The sequence below is a fragment of the Sprattus sprattus genome, assembly GCF_963457725.1.
Source record: "Sprattus sprattus genome assembly, chromosome: 6".
NCBI lineage: Eukaryota > Metazoa > Chordata > Actinopteri > Clupeiformes > Clupeidae > Sprattus > Sprattus sprattus.
Genome location: NC_137925.1, coordinates 9,982,664 through 10,009,882, shown reverse-complemented (window position 1 = coordinate 10,009,882; position 27,219 = coordinate 9,982,664). Strand labels below are relative to the sequence as shown.

Genomic DNA, 27,219 nt, shown 5'->3' with positions numbered 1-27,219 from the left:
TAACGTTCACCTTACCCGAACTGTCGGCATTCTCAGAATTCGCTGGTTTTGCTAATTTCCGTGTATAGGCTACTGTACAATGAATATGAAAATATTTGTTCACTGAATTAGCGAGTTCTGTCCAAAACAGTTGCGTTTCAGTTTCAAAGTTTCAGTTTCGGTTTCATGTATTTCAACGTGAATGAGAGGGGGCACAAGAACTGAGCGTCTAGCAGCGATTATCATATCATGATAGACATATATGATGCATGTATATGAAGAGAATTAGGCGTATGTATTGCTTGTTTTTTTTTCATGATAAAAAAAAAACATCCCCCCCTCTGGTTTTTGGACAAATCGCACCGTGCACACACACACACACACACACACACACACACACACACACACACACACACACACACACACACACACACACACACACACAATGTCAACACTAACCCCATCACTGAAGACCCAAGGCCAACACTGATTACTGTAAACACCTGATAGGGATCAATTATTAATGACACTTACCATTCAGCAGAGATTACACACAGCTCTGAGGAGAGTACACACACACACACACACACACACACACACACACATTTAGGGAAGGGACTGATCAGTCATCAGAGATTATGGACAGCTCCGGGCAAAGTTAACACACACACACAAAAAAAGAGGGAGGAGAGAGAGAGGGAGAGGGAGAGAGAGAGAGAGAGAGAGGGAGGAGAGAGAGAGGGAGAGAGAGAGAGAGAGGGAAGAGAGAGAGAAGGTGGAAAGAAAAATATAGAGAAATGCTAGAGAGGGGTGATTAAGGGAAAAGAGACGGAGAGATGTAGGTGATGATGGAGTGATAGAGAGAAAAGGATGGAGAGATGTAGGTGATGATGCTGTGATAGAAGGAAAAGGATGAAGATATGTAGGGGATGGAGTGATAGAGAGAAAAGACATGAAGAGATGTAGGTGATGATAGAGTGATAGAGAGAAAAGAGATGGAGAGATGTAGGTGATGATGGAGTGATAGAGAGAAAAGAGATGAAGGTGGTGATGGAGACATGGAGTTGACAGAATATTAATAAGCACGCTGAAGTTGAAGAATGGACCTGAGGACGAAGTCAGCTGCTGCTTCGAGAAAGGCCTACCTGATAGCAGAATGTGTCGGCATTTATACATTTCAGGTTACAGTACAAAGGGAGAGGGGAGGGCCACACCCTTTAGGTGAGAGGACGGGGGACAGTGGGAGGGGTTCACCTATGGGGGGGGGGGGGGGGGGGGATATCAGGATACAAAGGGATTCTACCAGGAACAGGGGGGGGAAGGGGGGGTCACATGTCATTTGTTTGGACCTCAGACAGAGTACACACCCAAACTGAGTTAGTGTCTAATAACAACAGGATAGCAATATTTACAGGTCCATCAGAGTGATAGAGAGAAAAGAGATGGAGAGATGCAGGTGATGATGGAGTGATAGAGAGAAAGAGATGGAGAGATGAAGGTGATGGAGTGATAGAGAGAAAGAGATGGAGAGATGAAGGTGATGAAGTGATAGAGAGAAAGGAGATGGAGAGATGTAGGTGATGGAGTGATAGAGAGAAAGAGATGGAGAGATGAAGGTGATGAAGTGATGGAGAGAAAGGAGATGGAGAGATGTAGGTGATGGAGTGATAGAGAGAATAAAATAGAGGTATAAGTGATGAATGTAAATGTGCAAATGAGAAGTAGACATGAAAGGGAAACCATATTGGAGAGAAAGTGTGTGTGTGTGTGTGTAAGTGTGTGTGTGTGTATGTGACACATACGCACACCACATGACACATATGCACGCATGCACGCACGCACATACACACACACACACACACACACGCACAAAGCAGTGTGAACCACAGAGTGTTTAAGATCTGGAATGCCCACCCACTACTGAGAGTAAAGATCAGTATGTGTGTGTGTCTGTGTGTGTTTGTGTGTGTGTAAACTCAGAGGACAGAGGCTAAGTACCCACCACTTAGAGTCTGTCGTTATGGAAACGCCCTTGAATTACACTAACAGTTAAATTACAAAAGACTCTCAGAGAGTCAGTTATGGTTCTAAACCCATACTTTACCCATTGAAACCTCCTCTTTTGCCTTAATTGCCCTGTGCGTGGGGTAGAAACTTTTGCCCAGTCTTGGGGCATACTGTTTGCCTTCCTCCCCTCTGGGAGGCGCTACAGGGCCCTCCGATCCTGGACCAGCAGGTTCAGGAACAGCTTCTTACCTGCGGCTGTCACCCTGCTGACCTCTGCACCACGGTGATAACCCCCTCCCCCACACACCCTTTTTCATTTCATTTTTCTCATTTTCGTTTCATATACTACCATCAATCATACTTTTACCTGCACGTTATATATACTCCATATCTTATTTCATACTGTACATTATCTTATTTATTTACATGTGCACATACACTTTAACTGCTTTTTTGCCCTTCTGGTTAGATGCTAAACTGCATTTCGTTGTCTCAGTATTGTACTCTGCAATAACAATAAAGTTGAATCTACGCTAATCTAATCTAAAACTACAGCTGACTGGGGGATAGACTTGGTCCTGTTCTGATCCTGCTGGTGTACGTTCTGGTGTGTGTTGTGGTGTGTGTTGTGGTGCTGATCCCGCTGGTGTGTGTTGTGGTGCTGATCCTGCTGGTCTGTGTTCTAGTGTGTGTTGTGGTGTGTGTTGTGGTGCTGATCCTGCTGGTGTGTGTTGTGGTGCTCATCCCGCTGGTGTGTGATCTGGTGTATGTTGTGGTGTGTTGTTGTGTATGTTGTGGTGCTTATCCCGCTGGTGTGTGCTGTGGTGCTGATCCCGCTATTGTGTGTTCTAGTGTGTGTTGTGGTGCTGATCCTGCTGGTGTGTGTTGTGGTGCTGATCCCGCTGGTGTGTGCTGTGGTGCTGATCCCGCTATTGTGTGTTCTAGTGTGTGTTGTGGTGCTGATCCTGCTGGTGTGTGTTGTGGTGCTGATCCTGCTGGTGTGTGTTGTGGTGTGTGTTGTGGTGCTGATCCTGCTGGTGTGTGTTCTGGTGTGTGTTGTGGTGCTGATCCTGCTGGTGTGTGTTGTGGTGCTGATCCTGCTGGTGTGTGTTGTGGTGCTGATCCTGCTGGTGTGTGTTGTGGTGTGTGTTGTGGTGCTGATCCTGCTGGTGTGTGTTGTGGTGCTGATCCTGCTGGTGTGTGTTGTGGTGTGTGTTGTGGTGCTGATCCTGCTGGTGTGTGTTGTGGTGTGTGTTGTGGTGCTGAACCCGCTGGTGTGTGTTGTGGTGTGTGTTGTGGTGCTGAACCTGCTGGTGTGTGTTGTGGTGTGTGTTGTGTGTTCAGGGACTGATCATGCTGGTGTGTGTTGTGGTGCTGATCCTGCTGGTGTGTGTTGTGGTGTGTGTTGTGGTGCTGAACCCGCTGGTGTGGGTTCTAGTGTGTGTTGTGGTGCTGATCCCGCTGGTGTGTGTTGTGGTGTGTGTTGTGTTGTGTGTTCAGGAACTGATCCTGCTGGTGTGTGTTGTGGTGCTGATCCTGCTGGTGTGTGTTGTGGTGTGTGTTGTGTTGTGTGTTCAGGAACTGATCATGCTGGTGTGTGTTGTGGGTAAGACTCCCATAGCTGGTCATGTGATCTTGGCTCAGTGTTGATGGCCTGGCTAAGCTGAACTGGGTCAGACCTCCTGCATGCCCTCACTCCGTATACTGCCCTGTCAGATGCCCCAACTCCGCATACTGCCCTGTCTGATGCCCCCTCTCCGCATACTGCCCTGCCTGATGCCCCAACTCCCCTGTCTGATGCCCCAACTCCGCATACTGCCCTGCCTGATGTGGGGCAGCAGGGCTAAAAGATCACAGATGCCCAGTCCCCCTGCTACAGATGCCACAGTCACCCTGCTACTGAACGTCTCAGTATCAAATTACTTTAATTACTTAACCCTAGATTAAATCACTCTAAAACTGGATGAGACACACACACACCAGAGCATTCAGAACGGCACACGCACGCACACACACACACACACTAGAACACTGTACACTCTCTCCAAAGGACACACACACACACACACACACATTAGAACATTGTAATTCTGCAAGCTAGTCACATGTATGGCCACTAAACTCCAAGATCACACACTACACAACTCTGACCTTCATAGGATATTAACACACTACACAACCACACACTACACAACTCTAACCTCCATACAGTGCCTACATTATTTATTGATATTTAATATTCATTTGTCTTTAATTCTTGTTTTTGCCATTTTGTTGGTATGCTATGTGTTTTATGTCCTATGCACCAACCACCAAGATAATTTCCTGTATGTGTTAATATTAAAAATTTAAAAAATATTTTGATTCTGATTCTGATAGGGTATTAACTATTAACACACTACAAAACAATAACCTTCATAGGATATTAACACAATAGAACTCTGAACTTCCTATGATATTCACACACTATGTAACTCAGCACAGGACAGTCACACACTACAAAACTTTTACTCCACCAAAGCGAGACTGAATATCAGTCGAATGTCTGAGTGCATTCTCTAGTCTCGTTACCATGGGACCTCGTTACCATGGGACCTGACGGAGCTCCTTACATAAAGCTACCCAACCAGCAGCCTCCCAAGTTGACAACTGAACATTTTCGACAGTCTTGTTACAGTGCATGAAATGCCCTGTATTGTTATTCCTAGGCTTCTTATTCTTCTGCTTATTATTCTTTGTACCGACTTTCCTTTCTTCTTTCCTTCTTCCACTCTTCTTTCCTTTCTTCTTCCCTTCTTCCACTCTTCTTTCCTTCTTCCACTATTCTTTCCTTTCTTCTTTCCTTCTTCCACTCTAATTTCCTTCTTCCACTCTTATTTCCTTCTTCCACTCTGCTTTCCTTTCTTCTTCCCTTCTTCCACTCTTCTTTCTTTCTTTAACTCTTCTTTTATTTCTTCTTTCCTTCTTTCACTCTTCTTTCCTTCTTCGACTGTTCTTCCCTTCTTCCACTCTTCTTTCCTTTCTTCACTCTTCTTTTCTTTCTTCTTTCCTTCTTCCACTCTTCTTTCCTTCTTTTACTGTTCTTTCCTTTCTTTCTTCCTTCCTTCTTTCACTTTTCTTTTCTTTTATTAGTTCCTTCTTAACTTTTGCATTTCATGCACTGGTATTTCCTTCAGGAAATGCATTTTCTAGTTGTGAATTTGTTGATACTACCGCTTGACTGACTTTGACAGTGGACTAGCTCTCTTTGTCCTTCTATCGTCAGTGAACGTCAATGTTCACGCATGCGACCTGTCTGTGTCGTGCTACGTGAACTATCTGTTCATTTCAATCTGTTATTATTTTCTTTTGTCAATGAAATATTATTATAACACAATAAATTAAATTAAGAATGCAGAATGAAATGAAATACTAATTATAATTAAACCATTATTTTCTTGGGGGTGCTTTGGGGGTGCTATGGCTAATCCAGGGGGAGCTGTAGCACCCCCTAGCCCCCCCCCCCCCCCAACGCCGCCCCTGCCCCACACAACCCTATGCAGCCTCTAACAGGTGGCACTATCACTTTGTCCACTAGATGACAGTATGGTGGCATGGTGATGTCAGTCTAATGTACGTGTAGTAGTCAGTGCTTTTAATCACTCTCCTGTCATCAGCTGAAACCTGTCCTGTCCTGGTAGGGGCCCAGACCTGGCCTAGAGACAGGCAGTTGCTACAGCTGAGTCTTTTTTGATTGATGTGTCATGTCTATGAAAGGAAGAGAATCATCACAAAGCCAAGGGCAAACTAAGGTAGGAGGTCTGCATAGATAAGAACATTGCTAATGGAGTGTTAATCATTGAAATACATAGAGCACACATGTATTAAGAAAGCATGATAAGTGAACAGTTACCCAATATGTTCTTGAACAATATGAAGAGGTCCCGCTGGATTTATTTACTCACACACATGATTTCTTTCCCTAAGTCCCTTCCGTCCCTCTCTCCTTTTCTTGTTGTCTCCTCATCCACTGCATTCTCTTCTGATAATCTCTTTTGTGGCTCTTTCTGTGTCCATTTCCCCTCCTGATAAGATTCACACAGCAAATTGCAAAGTCAGACGTTTAGTCTAAAGCAGGCATACTCAAGTAGCGGCCCGCGGGCCTTTTGTGGCCCGCGGGCCTTTTGTGGCCCGCGGGGTGTCTATTAATGGCCCTCGAGCTGTTTTGAAAAGTTTTTTTAATAAAAAAAAATAAATAAATAAAAAAAATAAAATCGCGCTGGGCGCTCTTATTTTGAAACCGCGCGCCGCGATCTCAATACGAGGCTGGGGGTTGCAACGATAAACAGATAGCAATCACACCATATCAGCCCAGGTTTGAAGCATTGGCCAAAGAAAGCAGAGGCCAATTCTCCCATTAAAGGGGACATGTGAGAAATGTGAAATAGTTTGGTAAACAAAGCACAAAAATTAGCTGTCTGAAGGCTATTTGTTTAATAACATGGTTAATAACAGGGTAATGTTTGGTTTTATTTAGTTATTTATTTTAATATATGCCCAAATTAAAATTATATTTTTATTTTAGGAAATATTTTTGTTTTTAATAAAAAGGAAATGTTATGTTATAAAATGTTGTAAATGTTATACATACGTTATGTTATGATACGTTATCGGACGTACACGGTCCCAATAAATGGCCCCTTGAGTCACTGAATTTTTTTTTTGTGGCCCCTCATCATTTCTACTTGAGTATCCCTGAAGCAAGGTCGTAGGTTTGGTCTCAGCAGTGGTAAGGACACTCCCCGGCAATGAGGTAATGAGGCATTGTTATTCTATTTTAAGATGCCTGCTTTTACTGTTTGCTGAGGTATACCACCTGTTTGTACTGATAATCATACATACCGTTTTTCTTTCAAGGACATGTTCTGAGAACACTTCTGTAACTTCTGTGAAATGAAACAGACATTCCAACATCCCTGGAAAATAACGCCCTTTGTCTGCTCATAAAACATGTTTCTTTCGGTACTCATATAAAAGCTGGCTAGGCCCAGCTCATCTTTTGGAGTTTGTTCATGATATTTGGTTGTGACACTCTCCCTCTTTTGCAAAAGACAAAGCGCTGGAATTCTGATTGCTGGTCTCTGTCTCTTTAATATCAACGTCTCAATATAACATACACACACACCAACCTTACTCTCTGGGTGGTAACAAAAACTTTGGATGTCTCTTTTCTTTTTTGGTGGCATTTTCCTATCTGCAAAAATATCAATGCTGAGACCAAACAAAAGGCTTTATTATTTTGCTGGCGAATTTAGAAGCTTACCGTGTCAGACTACTTCCAGCTCTCTTTCTACAAGTCACGATTCAAGTGTTTCTGACTCTGCCACTTCAGCCAATGTGAAATGACAGTATCTTGTCTCGAAGGCGCATTTGAAAACTTGGTCATTTATTGTTTACTCTTCTAGTATAGATAATAATATGAATGAGTTTGCAAATACATTGTGCAAAATATTCTTTTCTAACAGGCAATTCAAATTAGCTAAATATTGGTGGGGACAAATGTGTCTATCCCAAACTTTGGTCGTGACTAGTCCCTATGGACCATATGCAAACCTACGCCCTTGGTCTAAAGAGACCTCACTCACCCAGAGAATACAGAGATAAATCATAAACAGCATACTAAGGTTATTGTTAAAACTCACAGCCCGCACATGCACTGCAAAAAATGCCCCTCTAGATTTAAGACAAATAATTACATATTTAAGCAGGATTTTGCTTAAAACAAGCAAATTTGGCTGCCAGTGCGTTAAGCAAATTTGGCTTGTTAAGATTTCTTAAAATAAGAAATATTTGCTTAAAATAGGTAAAGATAACCTTACCAAGAAAGCACTAGGTAAGTACAATTTAGCAAGAAACAAGACCAACTAGATTTTTCATCTCAATATAAGAGTAATAACACTAGGTTAGAAAAGCATTTTTGCAGTGTGGGTACACAGTACACACTTGCTCTCACATACAATATTACATTATTGAGGTAGTAGAGGGATTGGAACAAATATGTGCTGTCATTGTGAGGACTCAAGAACAGATCTGTCCCTGGTCTGGCTCAGAGCCAGCCCAGACCCCTAACAGTCAAGGGCCTAATCTTTTGCAGAGTCAGACCCTATTTCGCATGTTCAAGATCAATAGGAGTTGCGCAAGAGAGCATAGGGTGACTGGGGATAAAGCAGAATGAGAGAGGGCAACAACTGCGATGTGCACTGCATGAGCTTGGCTCCTCTGCTCCTATAAAGTCCTATAAAGTGCTTGTATGCAGCCCTCTTGAGATGGAGTGAACTGCACAGATTGTTCACTGCACAGATTGTTATCATGCATATCGCTTTAATGAACCCCTGGCATACCGCTTCATGTGAGAGGCTTCAATGGAGGGTGGTAATGGTGCAAGGCTGTTAGTAGCAAGCTGAGGTTTTTTTTGTAATGTTGTGGGAGGGTCAAATCAACAGCCACGTGAGCAAAATCAATGTGAGTCCAATAAACAGATCAAAGCAAGACAAACAAAAGTGGGAGCATTAAAAAGACCTCATGAACTAGGGGAAGTGGAATAAGGCAGACTTGCGTAACTCTGACACAGGTAAAAAAAAAAAAAAATTCCACCTAAAGAGACAAAGGTCAGGTCATTAAGTTATAAACATTGATTTTCTGACTGCCAACGCTCTTTCAATACAAGTCTTTTTCTTTTCTTTTTCAATGATATTATGTAATACCAGACAAAAGCGCATAGGCATTCTCTCCCTGCCCTATTGCCCTTGTTGAGTGCTGCTGTTCCTGCTAGAATTAAAAGGTCTTGATTGTTAATCAGTAACCCTGCAGAGTACTTAATCAGTAACCCTGCAGAGTTTTTTCCCCCTGTCTGTGTGTGGGTACGAGGTGTATGAGGGAGTGTGTGTGTGTGAGTGTGAGAGAATGTGTGCACCAGGGTGTGTGCATGTTCTCCTCGAGCTTCTCCAATGAATTGACAGCAGAATCTGTGTGCCTCACTGCAACACAGAATCTCTATCGCTAACTTGTTGGGCCTTCTCTGCGTCTATTCATCCTCCCTCTCTCTCTCTTTCTCCTTCTGTTCTTGTCTTCACGGGTGTGTAGCAGAGAACTTAATTCATGCTATTTTAATAGAAATCATCGTATCTGCATTTTAGCATATTTGTACAGGGTCACGTGTCATGTCATGAACGTCACTGCCAATTCAAGGTCAGGGTCAATGTGGGAGTGGTTCGCATAGACATTAGACATATATGTCTATGGTGGTTCCTATACATAAAGTTTACTCTCGGAAACAATGGCGGAGTTCAGAAAGTGAGTGAGACAAACAAACACACAGACGGAGCAGAGAGTGAAAACTGAGCCTGAAGGAGTTCGAAAGTAGATGGGATTACGTGGCGAATTGCCTACCTAAATAGTGCTGGAATCGTGGTCTGGAGAAGTCCTCCCGATGCAACACTGACCCACACTGAGAAGCCGACAATTTACAAACACGGGAAATAATCACGGACCTTGGAAATCCGAAAACCTGCCGTTCTATTTTCGTAGGACCGGGGCAGATCCTTGGGGAAAGCGAACGTGCCGTGAGTTTACACACGGGAGAGCACCTTGCTCTATTTTCATACTCAAGCTAAGCTGAGTTTCCATACTGAAGAGCCACTTGCTCTATACTTCCTTACTCTCAAGCTGCTTCACCCTACATAAACAACATAACCTTACACGCACGCACCCACACATACAACCGCAAACACACCGTTTGTTTAAAGTGCATTGTTTTGTTTATTTAGTGTTTTGTCATAACGTGGGTTAAAGGGGAGAATCGTGTGATGTTTGATAATGTCTTTATTGTGTGATGTTTGATAATGTGTTTATTGTGTGATGTATTGAGTAAATAAGTACGAGGTACGTTTAAAGCCATTTCTGAGCTGTGTCTCTTTATTTTACATTTAGTATTCCGTTAAATAGCTGACGGTATCACCCCAATCAAGTGGCAGGATTTTGGGCCTGCCTGGCGCCTGAACTATTTAATTACCTGGGGTGGCCACGGCTACAGGTGAATGGATGAAGCAGGGATTCCAGAGGCCCCGGGAGTGCAGCCGGGCGCCGGGCAGCTCACCGAGGAGACGGCAGCCAGCAGTAAACTCTTCCGCTACGGCTGGCTGAGACGCCTGCTGCCCCTGGCCTACAGAGAGGAGCTCTATCATGTCCTCATCCTGTCAGGACCTCTGGTGAGTGTTGGACACACACATACACACACACACACACACACACACACACACACACACACACACAGAGGGCCAAACACTGGGACTCTTATGTTACAGCCTTTAACACCAGGGGTTAAGGTGGACACACAGGCAAGTGTGGGAAAGTAAGAGGTGGACACTTTTCCAGTCACAGGAGACTCTGGACAAAGGGATGAATCAGTCAGAGTATTGTACAAGTGCTGATGGGATGCTAAAGGAGGAACTTGTTTGAATGTATAAAATAGATACATTGATGAAGTATTTCCATGTTTTCAGGAATTTCTGATATTAAAACAGAATCATTACCAGTGACCATGGAATATTGCTTAGATATTAAAATTGTTAGTATTTCTTGGGGAAACTGTGATCTCTTTTTGTGTGTGTGTGTATTAAAAATGAAAACACAATTCCTCACTGAATCCCTGTTTCCTTGGCACCCTGTCTGTCTCTCTGTCCATGTTCAGCTCCTATCTCACATCCTGAACTTCCTCCTGCCCTTTGTCATCTCCATAGCGTGTGGTCACCTTGGAAACACAGAGCTGGCAGGATATGCTCTGGCCAATTCGGTAATATACCCATGACCCTCTCCAAGTGGACATACATCAGTGTCTGCTCTTGTTGCCGTTACACATTTAGTTTCCCTTTCATATTTGTAGAAGATTATACACTGTGTGCACAATTATTAGGCAAGTGAGTATTTTGACCATATCATTATTTTTATGCAAATTTTCCAACTCCAAGCTGTATAAACTTGAATGCTTATTGGATGCAAGCATATCAGGTGTTATGTATCTGTGAAATGAGGGAGGGTGTGGCCTAAGGAGATCAACACCCTATATCAAGGTGTGCATAATTATTAGGCAGTTTCTTTTCCTAAGGCAAAATGGGCCAAAAAAGAGATTTAACTGACTCTGAAAAGACAAACATTGTATAAAGTCTTTCAGAGGGATGCAGCACTCTTGAAATTATTAAGATATTGGCGCGTGAACACAGAACCGTCAAAGGTTTTGTTGCAAATAGTCGACAGGGTCACAAGAAACGTGTTGAGAAAAAAAGACGCAAATTAACTGCCAAAGATTTGAGAAGAATCAAATGTGAAGCTACCAGGAACCCATTATCATCCAGTGCTGTCATATTCCAGACTTGCGACCTACCTGGAGTGCCCAGAAGTACAAGATGTTCAGTGCTCAGAGACATGGCCAAGGTAAGGGAGGCTTAAACCCGACCACCACTGAACAAGACACATAAGTTAAGACGTCAAGACTGGGCCAAGAACTATCTGAAGACAGATTTTTCAAAGGTGATATGGACTGATGAGATCAGAGTGTCTCTTGACGGACCAGATGGATGGGCCCGTGGCTGGATCAGTAACGGGCAGAGTTCCACTTCGACTCAGATGCCAGCAAGTTGGAGGTGGGGTACTGGTATGGGCTGGTATTATTAAAGATGAGCTAATTGGACCGTTTTGGGTTGAAATTAGTGAAATGGACTCAAAATCAACTCTCAAACCTACTGCAAGTTTTAAGAAGACACTTTCCTCAAGCAGTGGTACAGGAAAAAGTCTGCATCTTTCAAAAAGACCATGATTTTTATGCAGGACAATGCTCCAGCGCATGCATCGAAGTACTCCACTGCGTGGCTAGCCAGTAAAGGCCTTAAAGATGAAAGAATAATACATGGCCCCCTTCCTCACCTGACCCAAACCCTATTGAGAACTTGTGGAGCCTTCTTAAACAGGAGATTTACAGTGCAGGAAAACAGTACACCACTCTGAACAGTGTCTGGGAGGCTGTGGTTGCTGCTGCACAAAACGTTGATCGTCAACAGATCAAGAAACTGCCAGACTCCATGAATGGAAGGCTTGTTACTGTTATTGAAAAGAAGGGTGACTTTATTGGTCAATTATTTTTATTTTTTTAAATGTCAGAAATGTTTATTTGTATATTTTGAGCTGTTTGTTTATTATTCTTACTTAAACAGATGAAAATAGACAAGTGAGATGGGGAATTTGTCGTTTTTCATTTAGTTGCATAATAATTCTGCACACTCATAGTTGCCCAATAATTGTGCAGACATAGATATTCTCCTAAGAAAACCAAAACCTCACTTTTACTTTCTTAAATATTCAGGTTTGAGGTTATTGACATTTTGTATTGACCGAGAGCACTGTAGTTGTTCAATAATAAAATGAATCCTCAAAAATACAACTTGCCTAATAATTGTGCACACAGTGTAGTTCTAGTAGAAAATTTGTGTTTTGGATAAACGCTCTTGTGAATGACCAAATGTAGTATAAATAATAATTAGCATACCATATCATCGCCAAAATAACAGTTTTATCTGTCAAACATTTAGCAACCAATGTAAGACATTGCCAGGAATTTCAAGCCTTTTCAATGTGTTTCAACATCACTTGTAGTTATACCTGAAAACCTGTTTTGACATGTTTTGACATGAAAAGAGCGTCTTGCTGAAAGAACTTGCTGAAAGAAACTTGTCTTCTCCTTTTGACTCCCAGACAATCAACTTCACCACAACCGCTACAGGGATTGGCTTGGCTTTGGCCTGTGATACACTCGTCTCTCAGGTCAGGTACACTCTGGGCTTACACATGGCAGTTTCATTGTAGACAGTTTTGTGATTCTAGTTTTGAGCTTGAAAAGGTAAAAGAGGAGTATGACATGTCACTATCATGGTCAGATGTTTCCTTTGTAAAGTCCTCCCACAGCACAGATGGGGAAATAGAGCAATAAAGCAGTCTCATCTGATGCATTACAATTTGACAGCTGTTAGAGCCATGGAGAATATTTTTAGAATTATTTTGTACAAAATTGTTATCGAATATTACCTTTTAAGATATACAGTATGTTAATTTCAGTTTATGTTAATAATGATGTGTATAATTTGAGACCCCTATTGTTTTGGTATGAATATGTGGTATGTCCATATCTGTGCGTAAAGACTAGTCACTGGTAGTTTTTAGTCAAGATAGTTGGATGGATTGGATGGAAGGATTGGTTAAGCATGGAGCAACACAAGGTTTTTATCACGCCTTGTGGAGATTGTGAACCCCTTTATTCCAAAAGATTATCAAAAGGGTTTTTTCAGTTGATTTTATAGATAAAGGATTTTGTAGATTAAGGAATGAAATGGCACAGGTACTGGATTTGTCACCATAACAACAGTGTTGACAATTATGTGCCAATTAAGGGAATTACTGAAATAATTGCAAGGCAACATCTCACTCCCATGTCTGCTACTTATGTATGCATGACCTATCAGTCTGTCTGTATGCTTGCACAGCATGTATGTACAGTGAGTATGTGTTTACCTTTCTTTGTTGTGTTTAGACCTTTGGCAGTAAGAACCTGAAGCGAGTGGGTGAGATCCTCCAGAGGAGCATACTGATTCTACTGCTGTTCTGCCTGCCCTGCTGGGCCATCCTCATCAATACTGAGAGCATGATGCTGGCCATGAAGCAGGAACCAGAGGTGGCCAGGTGAGTGCGCTATAGCACCGCCTGCTAAAGCGCAGAACTGACAGGTCATGGGATCAAATCATGACTCATTATGTGCTGGTAATTAATACAATAATGAGGTTATTTCCACATGGAGCACTCCTGCAGACAACTGTATACTTATATCATGTTCTTTATATAAACCTGAATGTTGTGGAAAAGCTCACATCTGTTTATGTTTGGTGTTCCTTCTGTTTCAGGATTGCACAGCTGTATGCCTTGGCCTACTTGCCTGCTGTTCCAGTAAGTCTTGACTGATCTGACCTATGTGACAGAAAACCCAAACAAACCTCTCACATCCTACTAGATACATTTCATAATGGATGAAAAAGATGGAGCCCAAGGTTTTGTGTCATATATGTTCATACTATATTAATTAGTGCTGTCAGTTTAACGCGTTATTAACGGCGTTAACGCGAACCCATTTTAACGCCGTTAATATTTTTTATTTTTTTTTAGATTTACGTTATTTTGCCCTCCCAAACTTTGTAGTAGGCTAACGTCACGTTTGAGTGAATGATGAGCGCGATACAGCGAAATGATGATAAAAAGCTTCTGAATAGAAAGTTTACCTTTAAAAGTTGTGTTGTGCAAAAGAAGCAAGCTTCACTGTTGTCTGAAAATGTCAACAGGCAGCAAAAAATATTAAGCCATGGTTTAACTGCACTATAGGCTGAGTCCTTGTTTATCTTAAATGTGCACTTTATAATTTAATTTTGTACCGCCCTGTTTGGCAATGTTGTTTTTCAATAAAATAAAACATTGCTTAAAGCAAGCCAATCCACTTTTCCATGTTGATAACAGCATTAAAATAAAATACAAATGATGGAACAAAATAATTGAAGGGGCATTAAGAATAGATAAAATTCGCGATCGCGATTAATTTTGATGAATTTAATCGCGATTAATTTTGAGTTAACTATGACAAAAATGCGATTAATCACAATTAAATATTTTAATCGTTTGACAGCACTAATATTAATATGTCATGCTCACTAATCTAACTCTATCTGTATCTTGGCAGGCCACGTTCCTGCATCAGCTGCAGGTGTCTTACCTTCAAAATCAGGTACTGTATGTCTGTATCAAGTCAGTCTTAATAAATGTAGCCAAGGTGGATAGGATCAGGTTGATATTTTTCATTTGCCTCCTCATATTGAGAAGTATCTGTCACACGGAACAATTAAGGAACAAGGAAATTAATATTAATGTTTTTCTTGTGTACAGTGCCACCTAGTGTAAAAGTAAAACATGTCAGTTATTTGCTATGGGCTCCTGAGGTGTACCGTATATTTTATCTCTGAAAATCAGTTTTTCAGTTGTTCATGTGACAAACATTCATGTCACCTACATTCATATGACGTTATCATAAAAGCTCTCTTAGCGTTGGTTACGGTATGTAGGCTACTCATGACTATGAAACATATTAACCTTAACTGGGCATTGAAACTGGATTATTTTTCACCCAGGGCATCATATTGCCTCAGTTGTACACAGCCGCTGTTGCTGTTGTCTGCAATATTGCCATCAACTACATCCTCATTTTCCAGATGGATCTGGGAGTAAAGTAGGTGTTCTATACATAAATGGACACAATAACCTAGTATGTATATAGCTTAAACTAAATAATAATTTGGAGAACAAAAACTACTGCTACTAGAAATGCTTACTTTCACCCAAAAACCTCTTCAAAGGTCTACAAAGTATTAAACTATTTGTTGATGTAAATCGAGTTTTTCATGTAACTCAAAATTAATTTGTATGGTATGAGGGACACAAAGTCTTTGTTGAGAGTATGGTGCAGTGAATGTGAAGGATGTCATTGGGTCTCTCCCTCATGCTTTAGGGGCTCTGCTGTAGCCTCCAGTTTGTCCCAGATCATCCATTGCCTTCTCTTGTTTGGCTATATCCGTTGGAAGAAGCTTCATCTGAAGACATGGGGAGGTAAAACACACGTGCACACACTGACAAACACGCACAAACTGACACACACACACACACACACACACACACACACACACACACACACATTTTGTTATGCTGCAGCCTTATGCTAATATCATTTAAATGAATTCACTTAATACCTCACAATGACAAAGCCAAAACAGGATTTTAGACATTTTTGCCTTTGCTATGACACTTGGCTCAAGTGTTTCCCATGTCTTGATTAGAGTAGGGGAGAGTGGGTTGAGATGTGCCCGTTTTTACTTAAAGTGACTTTTAAGGGAGGCCATGACAGTAATGCTTCCTACTAAAAGATGTACATATATTTCAGGATGTGGTGCATCCTTGGGAACAATAACTTTGGATCTGAAATATAGTATTTAAGAAATATAGCTTTCTGAAAAAAAAGTGGTCTCGTGGCACAACTTGCCCCCGGTGCAGGGTAAGTTGTGCCATTAAACAACTTCCCCGCTGGCACAAATCACTCCACTCTCCCCTATAGTCAGTCAGTTGATTGGACATTATTTGGAAATGCACACACCTGTTTATATAGGGTTTCACAGCAGGGCCAAGAACCAAAAACCAGCCACTACTCATCACCTGCCCGATACCATCCCAACGGTGAAGCATGGTGGTGGCAGCACCATGCTGTGGGGGTGTTTAGTGGCAGGGAATGGACGACAGAGTTGAGAGAAAGCTGAACAGAGCAAAGTGCGGAGACACCCTTAATGAAAACCTAGTCTAGAGCACTCAGGACCTCAGACTGGACTGAAGGTTCACCTTCCAACAGGACTTTGACCCTACCCACACAGCCAAGACAATTCAGGAGGGGCTTAGGGACATCTCTGTGAATGTCCTTGAGTGGCCCAGCCAAATACCTGACTTGAACCCAATGGAACATCTCTGAAGAGACCTCAACATCCCCAAGAAGACTCAAGGCTTTAAGCGCTGCCAACGGTGCTTCAACTTAACACTGAATGAAGGGTCTGAATACTTCGCTTTGTCATTATGGGTCATTGTGTGTAAACCATGTTAGCATAAGGCTGCAACATAACACCATATGAAAGTGAAGGGGTCTGAATACTTTCTAAATGCACTGTACATGCACACCCAGACAAACTGAAGTGTGAGGGCACACAGTCACACGTGTATGGAGAAGAGCATCACTAACGATACCTGTGGTTACATCGATGTAAACAACCTTTCTCTGGGCGATATTTATCAAACACATGGATAAACATTGGCACTGCAGTGCTATCCCCCTGGTGCTCTCTTCAGATGGCCCACTGAGGGGAAAGAAGAGAAAGGGAAACGGAAGCTATCCTCCACAAACACACCACTGACCCGATCACAAACACACCACTGACCCGATCACAAACACACCACTGACCCGATCACAAACACACCACTGACCCGATCACAAACACACCACTGACCCGATCACAAACACACCACTGACCCGATCACAAACACACCACTGACCCGATCACAAACACACCACTGACCCGATCACAAACACACCACTGACCCGATCACAAACACACCACTGACCCGATCACAAACACACCACTGACCCGATCACAAACACACCACTGACCCGATCACAAACACACCACTGACCCGATCACAAACACACCACTGACCCGATCACTGACACTGGAGGGATAGGGTTCGGTTTGCCCCAGCGTGTGTCTGCTGAACACAAGACCAGACACGCAGAAACACATATACGCACACTCTAACTCTCAGACACACTCTTTCTCCCTGTACCTCTCTTTCCCAAACAGACAGACAGACACACACACACACACACACACACACAGTAATGTTCATGTTGGTCCCTCTGTGCAGGCTGGTCCAATGCATCTCTGCAGGAGTGGGGCTCCTACATGCAGCTGGCCATCCCTAGCACTCTCATGACTTACTTCGAGTGGTGGATCTATGAGATTGGAGGCTTCCTCGTAGGTGTGTGTGTGTTTGTGTGTGTGTGTGAGAGTGAGATAATAAGAGTGAGCATTAATACATGGATGTAGGGGATGATCACTCTCCCCTCCTTCAAGAAATACATACCAATGTAAAGGATCATTTAAATCTAAAGTGATGTTTTTAGAAATGAAAAATCTCTCTTCCTTTCTCCATCCCTACGCCCTTCTCTGTATCTCTTTTGGTTAGGAATGCTGGGTGAGGTGGATTTGGCAGCGAATCATGTGTTTGGGGAACTGGCGACTATATCATACATGGTAAGTGTCCACCCAGGGGTCATATACAGCAGCTTAGTAGGCAGTAGTCTATTCTGTCCAGAGAGCCAGGCAAACACTTTAATGACACCCATATCATGGCGGAGAGACTTATTGGCTGTAAACTGCAGTGAGGCAGATGGTATATGGTTGATTCTTTTAGGATATCCACATACGTATCTATATATACAGCCGCGGAAAAAATTAAGAGACCGCTTTAGCTATTGCTACTACTGTATCATGATATAAAGCTTGATGGTGGTCTTGATGGAAACTCTCAGCCCAGCTAGTCATTTATTTATTTTGATGCCACCGCCGTGTTACAGAAACAACGTCTCTTGTCCTAGAGTGGGTGACGTCACAATGGCTCAAGATTCCCCCATGTTAGTCTATGAGAGAAAAAGGTGATGAAAAAGAGGAATAAAAAAGAGGAATAAAAAAGGAGTGGCAAGGAGAACCGCCACGAAAAGATATAGCAGGTTGCACCGGATCGGGCCCGACGTTTCGGTGTTTGAACGGCGTCTGTACCTTGAACGAGCGAGGCCTGATTCGATGCAAGAAAAACGGGCGGAATAAAGAAAATTTATGAAGAACAATAGTGTGCTTCCCTTCGGGCAAGCACACTAAATACTGTCATTTAGAGCATTATTTGCAGAAAAATTACAATTGGTCAAAATAACAAAAAAGATGCGGCGTTTCCGGATATTGATTTCTGATCTCTACCTAAGTTAAAGCATTAGTATTGTGTAGTTTAAGAATGAATATGACCTTGTTTTATTTGCATTATTCGAGATCTGAAAACATTCCATTTATTTTGCTATTTTGACCAATCGTCATTTTTCTGCAAATAAATGGTCTAAATGAAAATATTTTTATTTGAAATTTGGTAGAAATGTATATTTATAGAATAAAACTAAAATGTGAACTTTACTTTAACTCATACCAATAAATAGTAAAACCAGAGAAACTGATAATTTTGAAGTGGTCTCTTAATCTTTTCCGCAGCTGTATATATATTATAAAACTTAAATATGAATAAACTTATACCCCAAGTTTCTTAAAGTAGTAGCTGTGAGGCAAGTTGAGCTGACTGCAACTGGCTTTGTTCTGACTCTGGACAGACATGCTTATTGCGTTTATACTGACACTGTACTGACTATAGACAGACATGCATATTGTGTTTCATACTGACACTGTACTGACTCTAGACAGACATGCATATTGTGTTTCATACGGACACTGTACTGACTCTAGACAGACATGCATATTGTGTTTCGTACTGACACTGTACTGACTCTAGACAGACATGCATATTGTGTTTCACACTGACACTGTACTGACTCTAGACAGACATGCATATTGTGTTTCGTACTGACACTGTACTGACTCTAGACAGACATGCATATTGTGTTTCACACTGACACTGTACTGACTCTAGACAGACATGCATATTGTGTTTCGTACTGACACTGTACTGACTCTAGACAGACATGCATATTGTGTTTCACACTGACACTGTACTGACTCTAGACAGACATGCATATTGTGTTTCATACTGACACTGTACTGACTCTAGACAGACATGCATATTGTGTTTCGTACTGACACTGTACTGACTCTAGACAGACATGCATATTGTGTTTCGTACCGACTCTGTATTCCTCTTCAGTTCCCTCTAGGAATCCAGACTGCAGCATGTGTGCGTGTGGGGAACGCACTGGGTGCAGGGGACCAGACCAGGGCTCTGATCACATGTAAGGTTGTTTTCGTGCTCGTTGGTGAGTAGTATCTCTCTCTTTCTCTCTCCATCCATCCATCCATCCATCCATCCGTTCATCTGTCTTATGCTATCTAAGCATTCCATCCATTCATCCACCATTAATGATAAATCACTGTCCACATGAAACTAACTAACAGTGAAATGATGGAAACATCACATTTCACATTCGGCAGGAGTGCTGGCGGTGTTTCAGGGCATTGTGATAGCTTCAATCAAGTCTTTTGTTGGCCACATCTTCACCACTGATGTGTGAGTTGTCATGTGTATTTTCATACGGGGACGGTGCCATATGTCAAAATACTAAGAGACGTTACATTTTGGCAATGACATGTCTGAAAGTTGACTTTCTCAGATTTTTTACAGGAACATTGTGGCGATCGTCTCCAGGAATCTGACTCTCTTCGTATTCTTCCAGTTCTTCGACTCTCTTGTGGTTAGTTGTTTGCCCTCTACTACAAATAATTTACTGTTTAAAAAGTCATGTTAAATCATTAACCAATTGTTTGTTTTCGTTTGTTTTTGTTTTCAAGTAAAAAAAAAAAAAAAAAAAACAGGCGTAGGCAATGGAGGTGTTCTGTATATAATGTATTTTTAATCCAAATGTTGGTTTTAAGTCTATTCTACGATTGCCTCGTCACCATGACCACTGCTTCACTCTCAAATGGTACCCTGATTTAATCTCCATTTTCTTTTCCTCCCATGTGCTGTTCACTGCAGTGTGTGAGCTCTGGGATCCTGGTGGGCTCGGGGAAGCAGAAGATTGCTGCCCTTTTCAATTTCGTTACTTACTACTTCATTGGTCTGCCAGTGTGCATAGCACTCATGTTCAAAGCTGGCCTCCGAATATTAGGTATTCCAGCTGAAAGACTCACACAGACATCATAGGCTGTGGTTACACATTGTACTCCTCATTTTCATCTTCGAGTCACAAAGTTTATCTTCATGTCCCACAATATCAATCCATTATAATGTAGATGTTTCATATAAAGTGGGTGGATTTCTCTTTTTTTCTCATTTGCCATACCCCCTATCCTTTGTTTCTCTCCCCAGGTCTGTGGCTTGGCTTTTTCATTTGTATCATTCTGCAAGCCTGCTTCTTCATCACCCTCATCTTCAAACAAGACTGGAGGAAGGTGACGGAGGAGGCGAGTATTCCATCGTCTCTATGGAGACTGATAGCAGGAACTGTTTAAAGGGTTTGGTTTCTCCTTTGGCACACCGTTCAGAAATCAACTGATGCACAAACCTGTAAACACATCATGTCATCCATCATGTCATCCATCCCAGGCTCAGAAGCGTGCTGGGAGAGTTGGGAAGGTGACGTGTGTGGTGCAGAGGCCCCCAATCGGCCAGGCTGAGGTGGACGCGCTGGTGCCCGAGGCCTCGGAGGCCCCACAGAAGAGCCCTGACACTGGGGCAACGGTGAGAGCTAGGGTAGCCCTGATGGTCCATCCCAGTCAACCCAAAAACCCACACACACCACTCCTTAGAGTAGTTGTGTTATTTGTGATGTCTGTTAAGGCTAATTTATACTTCAAACATCAATATGATCCTTTTAGTTTATCTACAAAGTTTAACATGTTTTGATTATTTTGTGCACACTCAACTGAGGTAAATTAGGCTAGTCAGACAATCCCTGTTGCTAAGCTACAATGAAAGCTCATCAGGGCTACACACTCTACCCTAACGATGTCTCCCTCGTTGTCCTCCATCCCTCTCTCTGTCCCCAGGTGTTCACTGCCAGCTCCTGCTCCAAGGAGAGCGGCTATGCGGCGGTGAGCACTGAGGACCAGGGCCGGTTAGAGAGCGGGAAGGATGGAGGGGAGGTGCAGACGCCACCACAGCTCCCCGTCACACAGCTAGTACTGCGCAGAGGACTGGCTCTGCTGGCGGCCATTTTGGCTCTGGCCGTCGGGGTGGTGATCCACCTGGAATACACGCCGGAGCGGTTTCACATCCAGCCGGCTAACTGGACACTGGAGTGGGGAAACACCACAGCTTTCCCAACCGTCCTACCCGATCCCACTTCACCCTTCTAGGATACATGGATGAGCCTCATCTGAGTAACCTCTGGAAGGGCACTGATCCTGACTCTCAAGGATCTTTTTTAGGGGGTATGTGTTTCAGTATTTCTTTTTTGGACGTGATACTGCAAAGAAGACCTGCACATTTTTGATACAGAGGGTTCCATTGTAAATGTACTTCTTCTTCAAACAAAGGTGGCGAAAGGTTGTTGATATTTGAGCTCAACAGCCAATGTAATGACACCCTTCCATTCCATGTTCCTGAAGCAGGGTGTTGATTGACTTGTTTATGGTTCGTGTGAGCCACTATGTTTGTCTCCCATTCACACGCCAGGACTGTGTCCAGCCAGAGGATCATGAGGAGCATTTAGCTGAATCTGACAAAAAGAGCACTGGATTAGAACTGCATCTTTAAATATTCCTACGCGCTCTTACAGTGCCCTCCACAAATATTGGCACCCCTAGTGAAAAATGAGCAAATCAGGCTATGAAAAAATATGTCTTTGCTGTTTATCCTCTTGGTCTTTCACTCAAAATATTCACAAAAATCTTACCTTTTCATTGAAGTAAAATTATTGAAAGAAAAAAAAAAACTTAACTTTAAAAAAATGTTTACATTAAATAAATATTTTTCCCCCAAACATGTGTGCCACAATTATTGGCACCCCTTATTTAATGTTTTGTGCAGCCTCCCTTTGCCAAGATAACAGCTCTGAGTCTTCTCCTATAATGCGTGATGAGGTTGGTGAACACATGGCACGGGATCTGAGACCATTCCTACATGCAGTATCTCTCAAGATCCTTCAGATTCTGAGGTCAATGTTTGTAGACTAGGCTTCAGCTCATCCCACAGATTTTCTATGGGGTTTAGGTCGGGGACTTTGATGGCCATGGCAAAACCTTTATTTTGCGTTCGGTGAACCATTTTTGTGTTGATTTTGAGGTGTGCTTTGGATCACTGGAAGGTCCAACCACATCCCATTTATAGCTTACTGGAGGGGGCTGTTAGATTTTCATTTAATATCTGCAATACCATGATACCATGTATCCTAACAAGATGTCCAGGGCCTTTGGAAGAAAAACAGCCCCACAACATCAAAGATCCGTCACCATACTTCATATAGGGTATGGGGTGCTCTTCTGTATGGCTATCTTTCTGTCGACGCCAAACCCACCTTTGATGTTTGTTGCCAAAAAGCTTTATTTTGGTCTCATCTGACCATATAACTCGGCCCCTTTGAAAGTCTGACTTACATTTGGCTAACTGTAGGCCAGGGTTGTGCAAAGGAGTGTGCTAAGGTTGCTTGGGCAACTGCCCGTTTGCCCTCTTCGACTGAAGTTGCCCCTCCGAAGGATATATATATATATATATATTTGCGCCCAGATGATGGGGGAGCGGCAGCGGCGGTTAGTGAGAGTTTAAAATGACATTGTGAACATTTGCGATAACATGACGGGGCGGGTCAGCGGCGGTGAAAAAAATATTGTGTTGCCCCTTTTTTCCAGGGCAGAGCAACTGCCCTTCAAAATTCCTGTGCACGTCCCTGCTGTAGGCGCTTTAGTTTGTTGTAAATTGACAGCAGAGGCTTTTTTCTGGCAACCCTCCAAAACAACTTGTGGTGATGTAGGTGGCGTTTGATGGTAGTTTTGGAGACATTCTGACCCCAAGACTCAACTAAGTTCTACAATTCTCCAGCTTTGATACTTGGAGATTATTTTGCCAGTCGAACCATCCTCCTCACGGTGCGTGGGGTCAATTTACAGACAGGTCCTTTTCCAGTCTGATTCCTTACATCTCCTGTCGCTTTAAACTTCTTAAGTTTTTCCATGATAGTGGAAATGGGTATATTCAACTGTTTAGAGATTTTCTTGTGTCCATTTCTTGATTTGTGCAACAACTTTCCGTCGCAGATCGTCACTGTGTTCTTGGGTCTTTCTCATAGTGATGAATCACTAATGGAATTTGGCCTGTGTTGCCTCATATTTGTACGCCAGTGGAACAGGAAGTCATGGTTGACCTCTAGGAGTTCCTTATCAAACAGGTGAACTTAAAAATGTAAAACATGACTGGAATTATACTTCAGTTAGATTTTTATTACAAGATTTTTCTAGGGGTGCCAATAATTGTGGCACACATGTTTTTGGGGAAAATATTTATTTAATGTCAACAGTTTCTTTTTTATTTCAATCATTTTTGTCATTTTTTTTTTTCATAGCCTGTTTTGCTCATATTCACTAGGGGTGCCAATATTTGTGGAGGGCACTGTATCTCCCAGCAGCTGTGCCTCTTACAGTTCCTCACCTTAGACTTCTATGATTTCAGGAGCACACAGCGCCTCTCGTGACTCTCTCTAGACATACGCCAGCAGAACTCCTTGACAGGATGGATTGAAGCCTGAATGACTAGTGTGAAAAGACACTCTTTCCTTGTTTTACTGCTCATTATTCAACAGGTTTCCCCGTCTGATCTGCAAGGCTGTTAGTATGGAACTACATTCAGTTAACAAGCCCAGCTTTCCTTGAAGGTCTCTCTAGTTGTGTGTGTGTGTGTGTGTGTGTGTGTGGTGTTTGTATCCGTGTCTTGAATTGTTGCCTCTCTCCGGTCTGTGTCTGTGTCTGTGTGTGTGTGTGTGTGTGTGCACTGTGCTATACTGTAAACATGCCTCCATCAGATTCAGTTTCTCCTGAGGTGGCCCGTGAGCATCTCATTGATCAGGATCCCTGCAGCGAGGATGAGGAGCATGACGAAGACGGCCCCACCACGTCTGAGGACCAGCTGTGTGTTGGAGATGTGTAAAGATAAAGGCCCCTTTTAAAAGTGAATGAAACAAAACAGAAGGCACTCAAAACCACAATAATCAGAGCTAGATCACTGTATCATTGTACAATAAAACTTTACTTCTCAAAGAATGGCTAGCACCCTCAGTTGAGGTGTAGGGTTCATCTCTTTAATCACGACGTCCCTCTTCTTCTAATAAAATGCAGATACCTGATGCATTCCTTTTTGTTCTTCAACGTCACATGATTCTTCTACTCGTGAAATTTTCGGTATCAAAAACGGCTCCATTATTACAGTGCATGAAATGCCCTGTATTGTTATGCCTAGGCTTCTTATTCTTCTGCTTATTATTCTTTGTACCGACTTCTGCGATTAATTCAGCTTGAACCGCTTAACGTAGAAACTTCATTCAAACTTTGCTGCGTAGGTCTTGTAAAGGACACTTATGCTATGTTTTCACTTTTCAAAACTTTATACTTTTTAAGAAGTAACGAATCTAAATTTTCCCATTGACTTACATTGGGCCATTATGACATCATAATAGGGTCATTAAACTGGCTTGCACCTGTGCTTCACTGGCACCCGCGCCAAGGCTCCTCTTCTCTCTGTCCCTCTCCATTCAACTGTATAACTAGGAATATTAATAGACACCTTCCATACTCTACTTTTTTCTCTCTCTCCTTCTTTCTCTCTATCCCTCTACTTTCTCTCACACTCCATCTCTCTGCTTCACTATTTTTTCTCTCCTTCTTTCAATATTTTTACTCTCTCTTTACTGTCTTTATCCAGAGCCACTCTTGTTCCCTCTTCTTTCCTTACTTCTTTGTTTCTTCCTCTCTTCTTTCCTTTCTTCTTTTCTTCTTTCTTTTCTTCTTCCCTTCTTCCACGCTTCTTTCTTTCTTTTACTCTTCTTTTATTTCTTCTTTCCTTCTTTAACTCTTCTTCCCTTCTTCCACTCTTCTTTCCTTTCTTCACTCTTCTTTTCTTTCTTCTTTCCTTCTTCCACTCTTCTTTCCTTCTTTTACTGTTCTTTCCTTTCTTCCTTCCTTCTTTCACTTTTCTTTTCTTTTATTCGTTCTTTCTTAACTTTTGCATTTCATGCACTGGTATTTCCTTCAGGAAATGCATTTTCTAGTTTATTGTGTTATCATCATGTAATCTTACATTGGACCATTTCCACGTAATCTGTCCGATGTAAGCTTACACAATATATCTTTATAGTAATGATTATGTGCGCCTAAACTTTAAAAATAATATGAAACAGTAACGTGTCCAATGCCGGGGAAGTCATATTTCTCTGGGGAATCACCTGTGACGTTACCTAGCGGTAGCAGCTAACTAGCACTTTAGCCACTTACCAACGGATCCCCAGCAATGACAATAGAGAAGAGTTGTTCTGTCATTTGTAAAACTAATAAGAAACGAAATGTAATGTTTTATGGTTTATCTGGGACTAGGACTGTCAATAAACTTCTAGCTGAAACAGTCGGTGCCTGTTTGGATTTTAGAACAGGTCCTGAAATAAATCTCTAAAGTGTCACAAGTGACCATGTTGATGGGGATGCGACTGATACAACGTAAAATAAAATACCTATATTGAAGAAACATTTTTCTAAACCTGATTGTTCAAATCCTTGATCGTGATTGATTGGCTAAAAGCCGTTGTAAAATCCAGCATTACCTTACAATTTGACCTGATTACATTCCATATTACTGCGCAGCGAATGGCAAGGCATTCATATAGCGCATTTCATACCCAGTGTTCCATCTGGCTGTTGCGTTGCTTCAAGGGTTGCGTGGCAACGATTTATTTAGGAACTATAATTTTAAGTGGCGGAAGAATGTCAGTTTATCATTAAACTATTGTTTCTTAAATTGAATTGTCTTTATTTATGAAACCATATCAAATATGTGTAGTAACAGGTTTAGAAAAGCAATAAGCCCCGCGAGTCCGTGCTTTGCGCTGATTTTAGAACAGGTAAGGGGGTTTAACGGCACTCCGCTTCGCGTCGTGCCTAACAACTCCCTTACCTGTTCTAAAATCAGCGCAAAGCACGGCCTCTTGGGGCTTATTGCTTAAATAAAATACATCAAATAATTTAATAACGCTAAGAAAGTCGTGGATTTCGCCTGTAAGTCAATAGGTGCCATATGTTTACTGACATCAGTACCTTGTATGACAACACGAAAGTATTAGTCAAGTGTGACATCATAAAAGCACGCTGCAGATTCCATTTATGTTGCTAAGCAATAGCGATGGAGTGGATTCAATCAGAATCTAGAAGTCAGCAGAGGCAGAGAGGAACAGAACACAGAAGAATCTCACCGAGAATAAACCAGCTGGAATGCATCAAGGTGGGCGAAACTTTTTGGTTTTTGCTCTGGCTATTTCATTAATCTGGTGCCATCTACTGGTGTCAGTAACCCTGGTGCAGCTGTAATAGTCTACGTTAAACATTAAAAATAGATGTTATGCAGCCAGTGCTGTTTGAAATCAAACACCCTTGAATAACTGATATTAGCTGCTACATTTCAAATGACTGTATAATGTAGGTCAGGCTATTTAGGAGGGGAACGCATGTCATGCTTCCATGACAGTCATCAATACTCTTCATGTACAATGGTTTTACACATCCATCAAGCTACTCATAGAAGTCTGTCACACAGAGAGTCACTCATCTCACACAC

At 42.2% G+C, this 27,219-nt stretch overlaps 1 protein-coding gene across 1 annotated transcript; it reads left to right on the top strand.

Moving 5' to 3' along the window:
• Nucleotides 1-10,061: 10,061 nt before the first annotated feature.
• Nucleotides 10,062-21,767, top strand: LOC308367496 (multidrug and toxin extrusion protein 1-like; the record flags this gene model as incomplete). Its single annotated transcript, XM_080841431.1, has 17 exons — nucleotides 10,062-10,232; nucleotides 10,715-10,816; nucleotides 12,769-12,837; nucleotides 13,601-13,749; nucleotides 13,968-14,010; nucleotides 14,792-14,836; nucleotides 15,237-15,334; nucleotides 15,614-15,711; nucleotides 17,563-17,676; nucleotides 17,884-17,951; nucleotides 19,618-19,726; nucleotides 19,902-19,977; nucleotides 20,092-20,161; nucleotides 20,446-20,578; nucleotides 20,779-20,873; nucleotides 21,016-21,150; nucleotides 21,459-21,767. The coding sequence occupies 17 exons, from the start codon at nucleotides 10,062-10,064 to the stop codon at nucleotides 21,765-21,767; spliced, it is 1,884 nt and encodes a 627-aa protein (XP_080697557.1).
• Nucleotides 21,768-27,219: the final 5,452 nt, after the last annotated feature.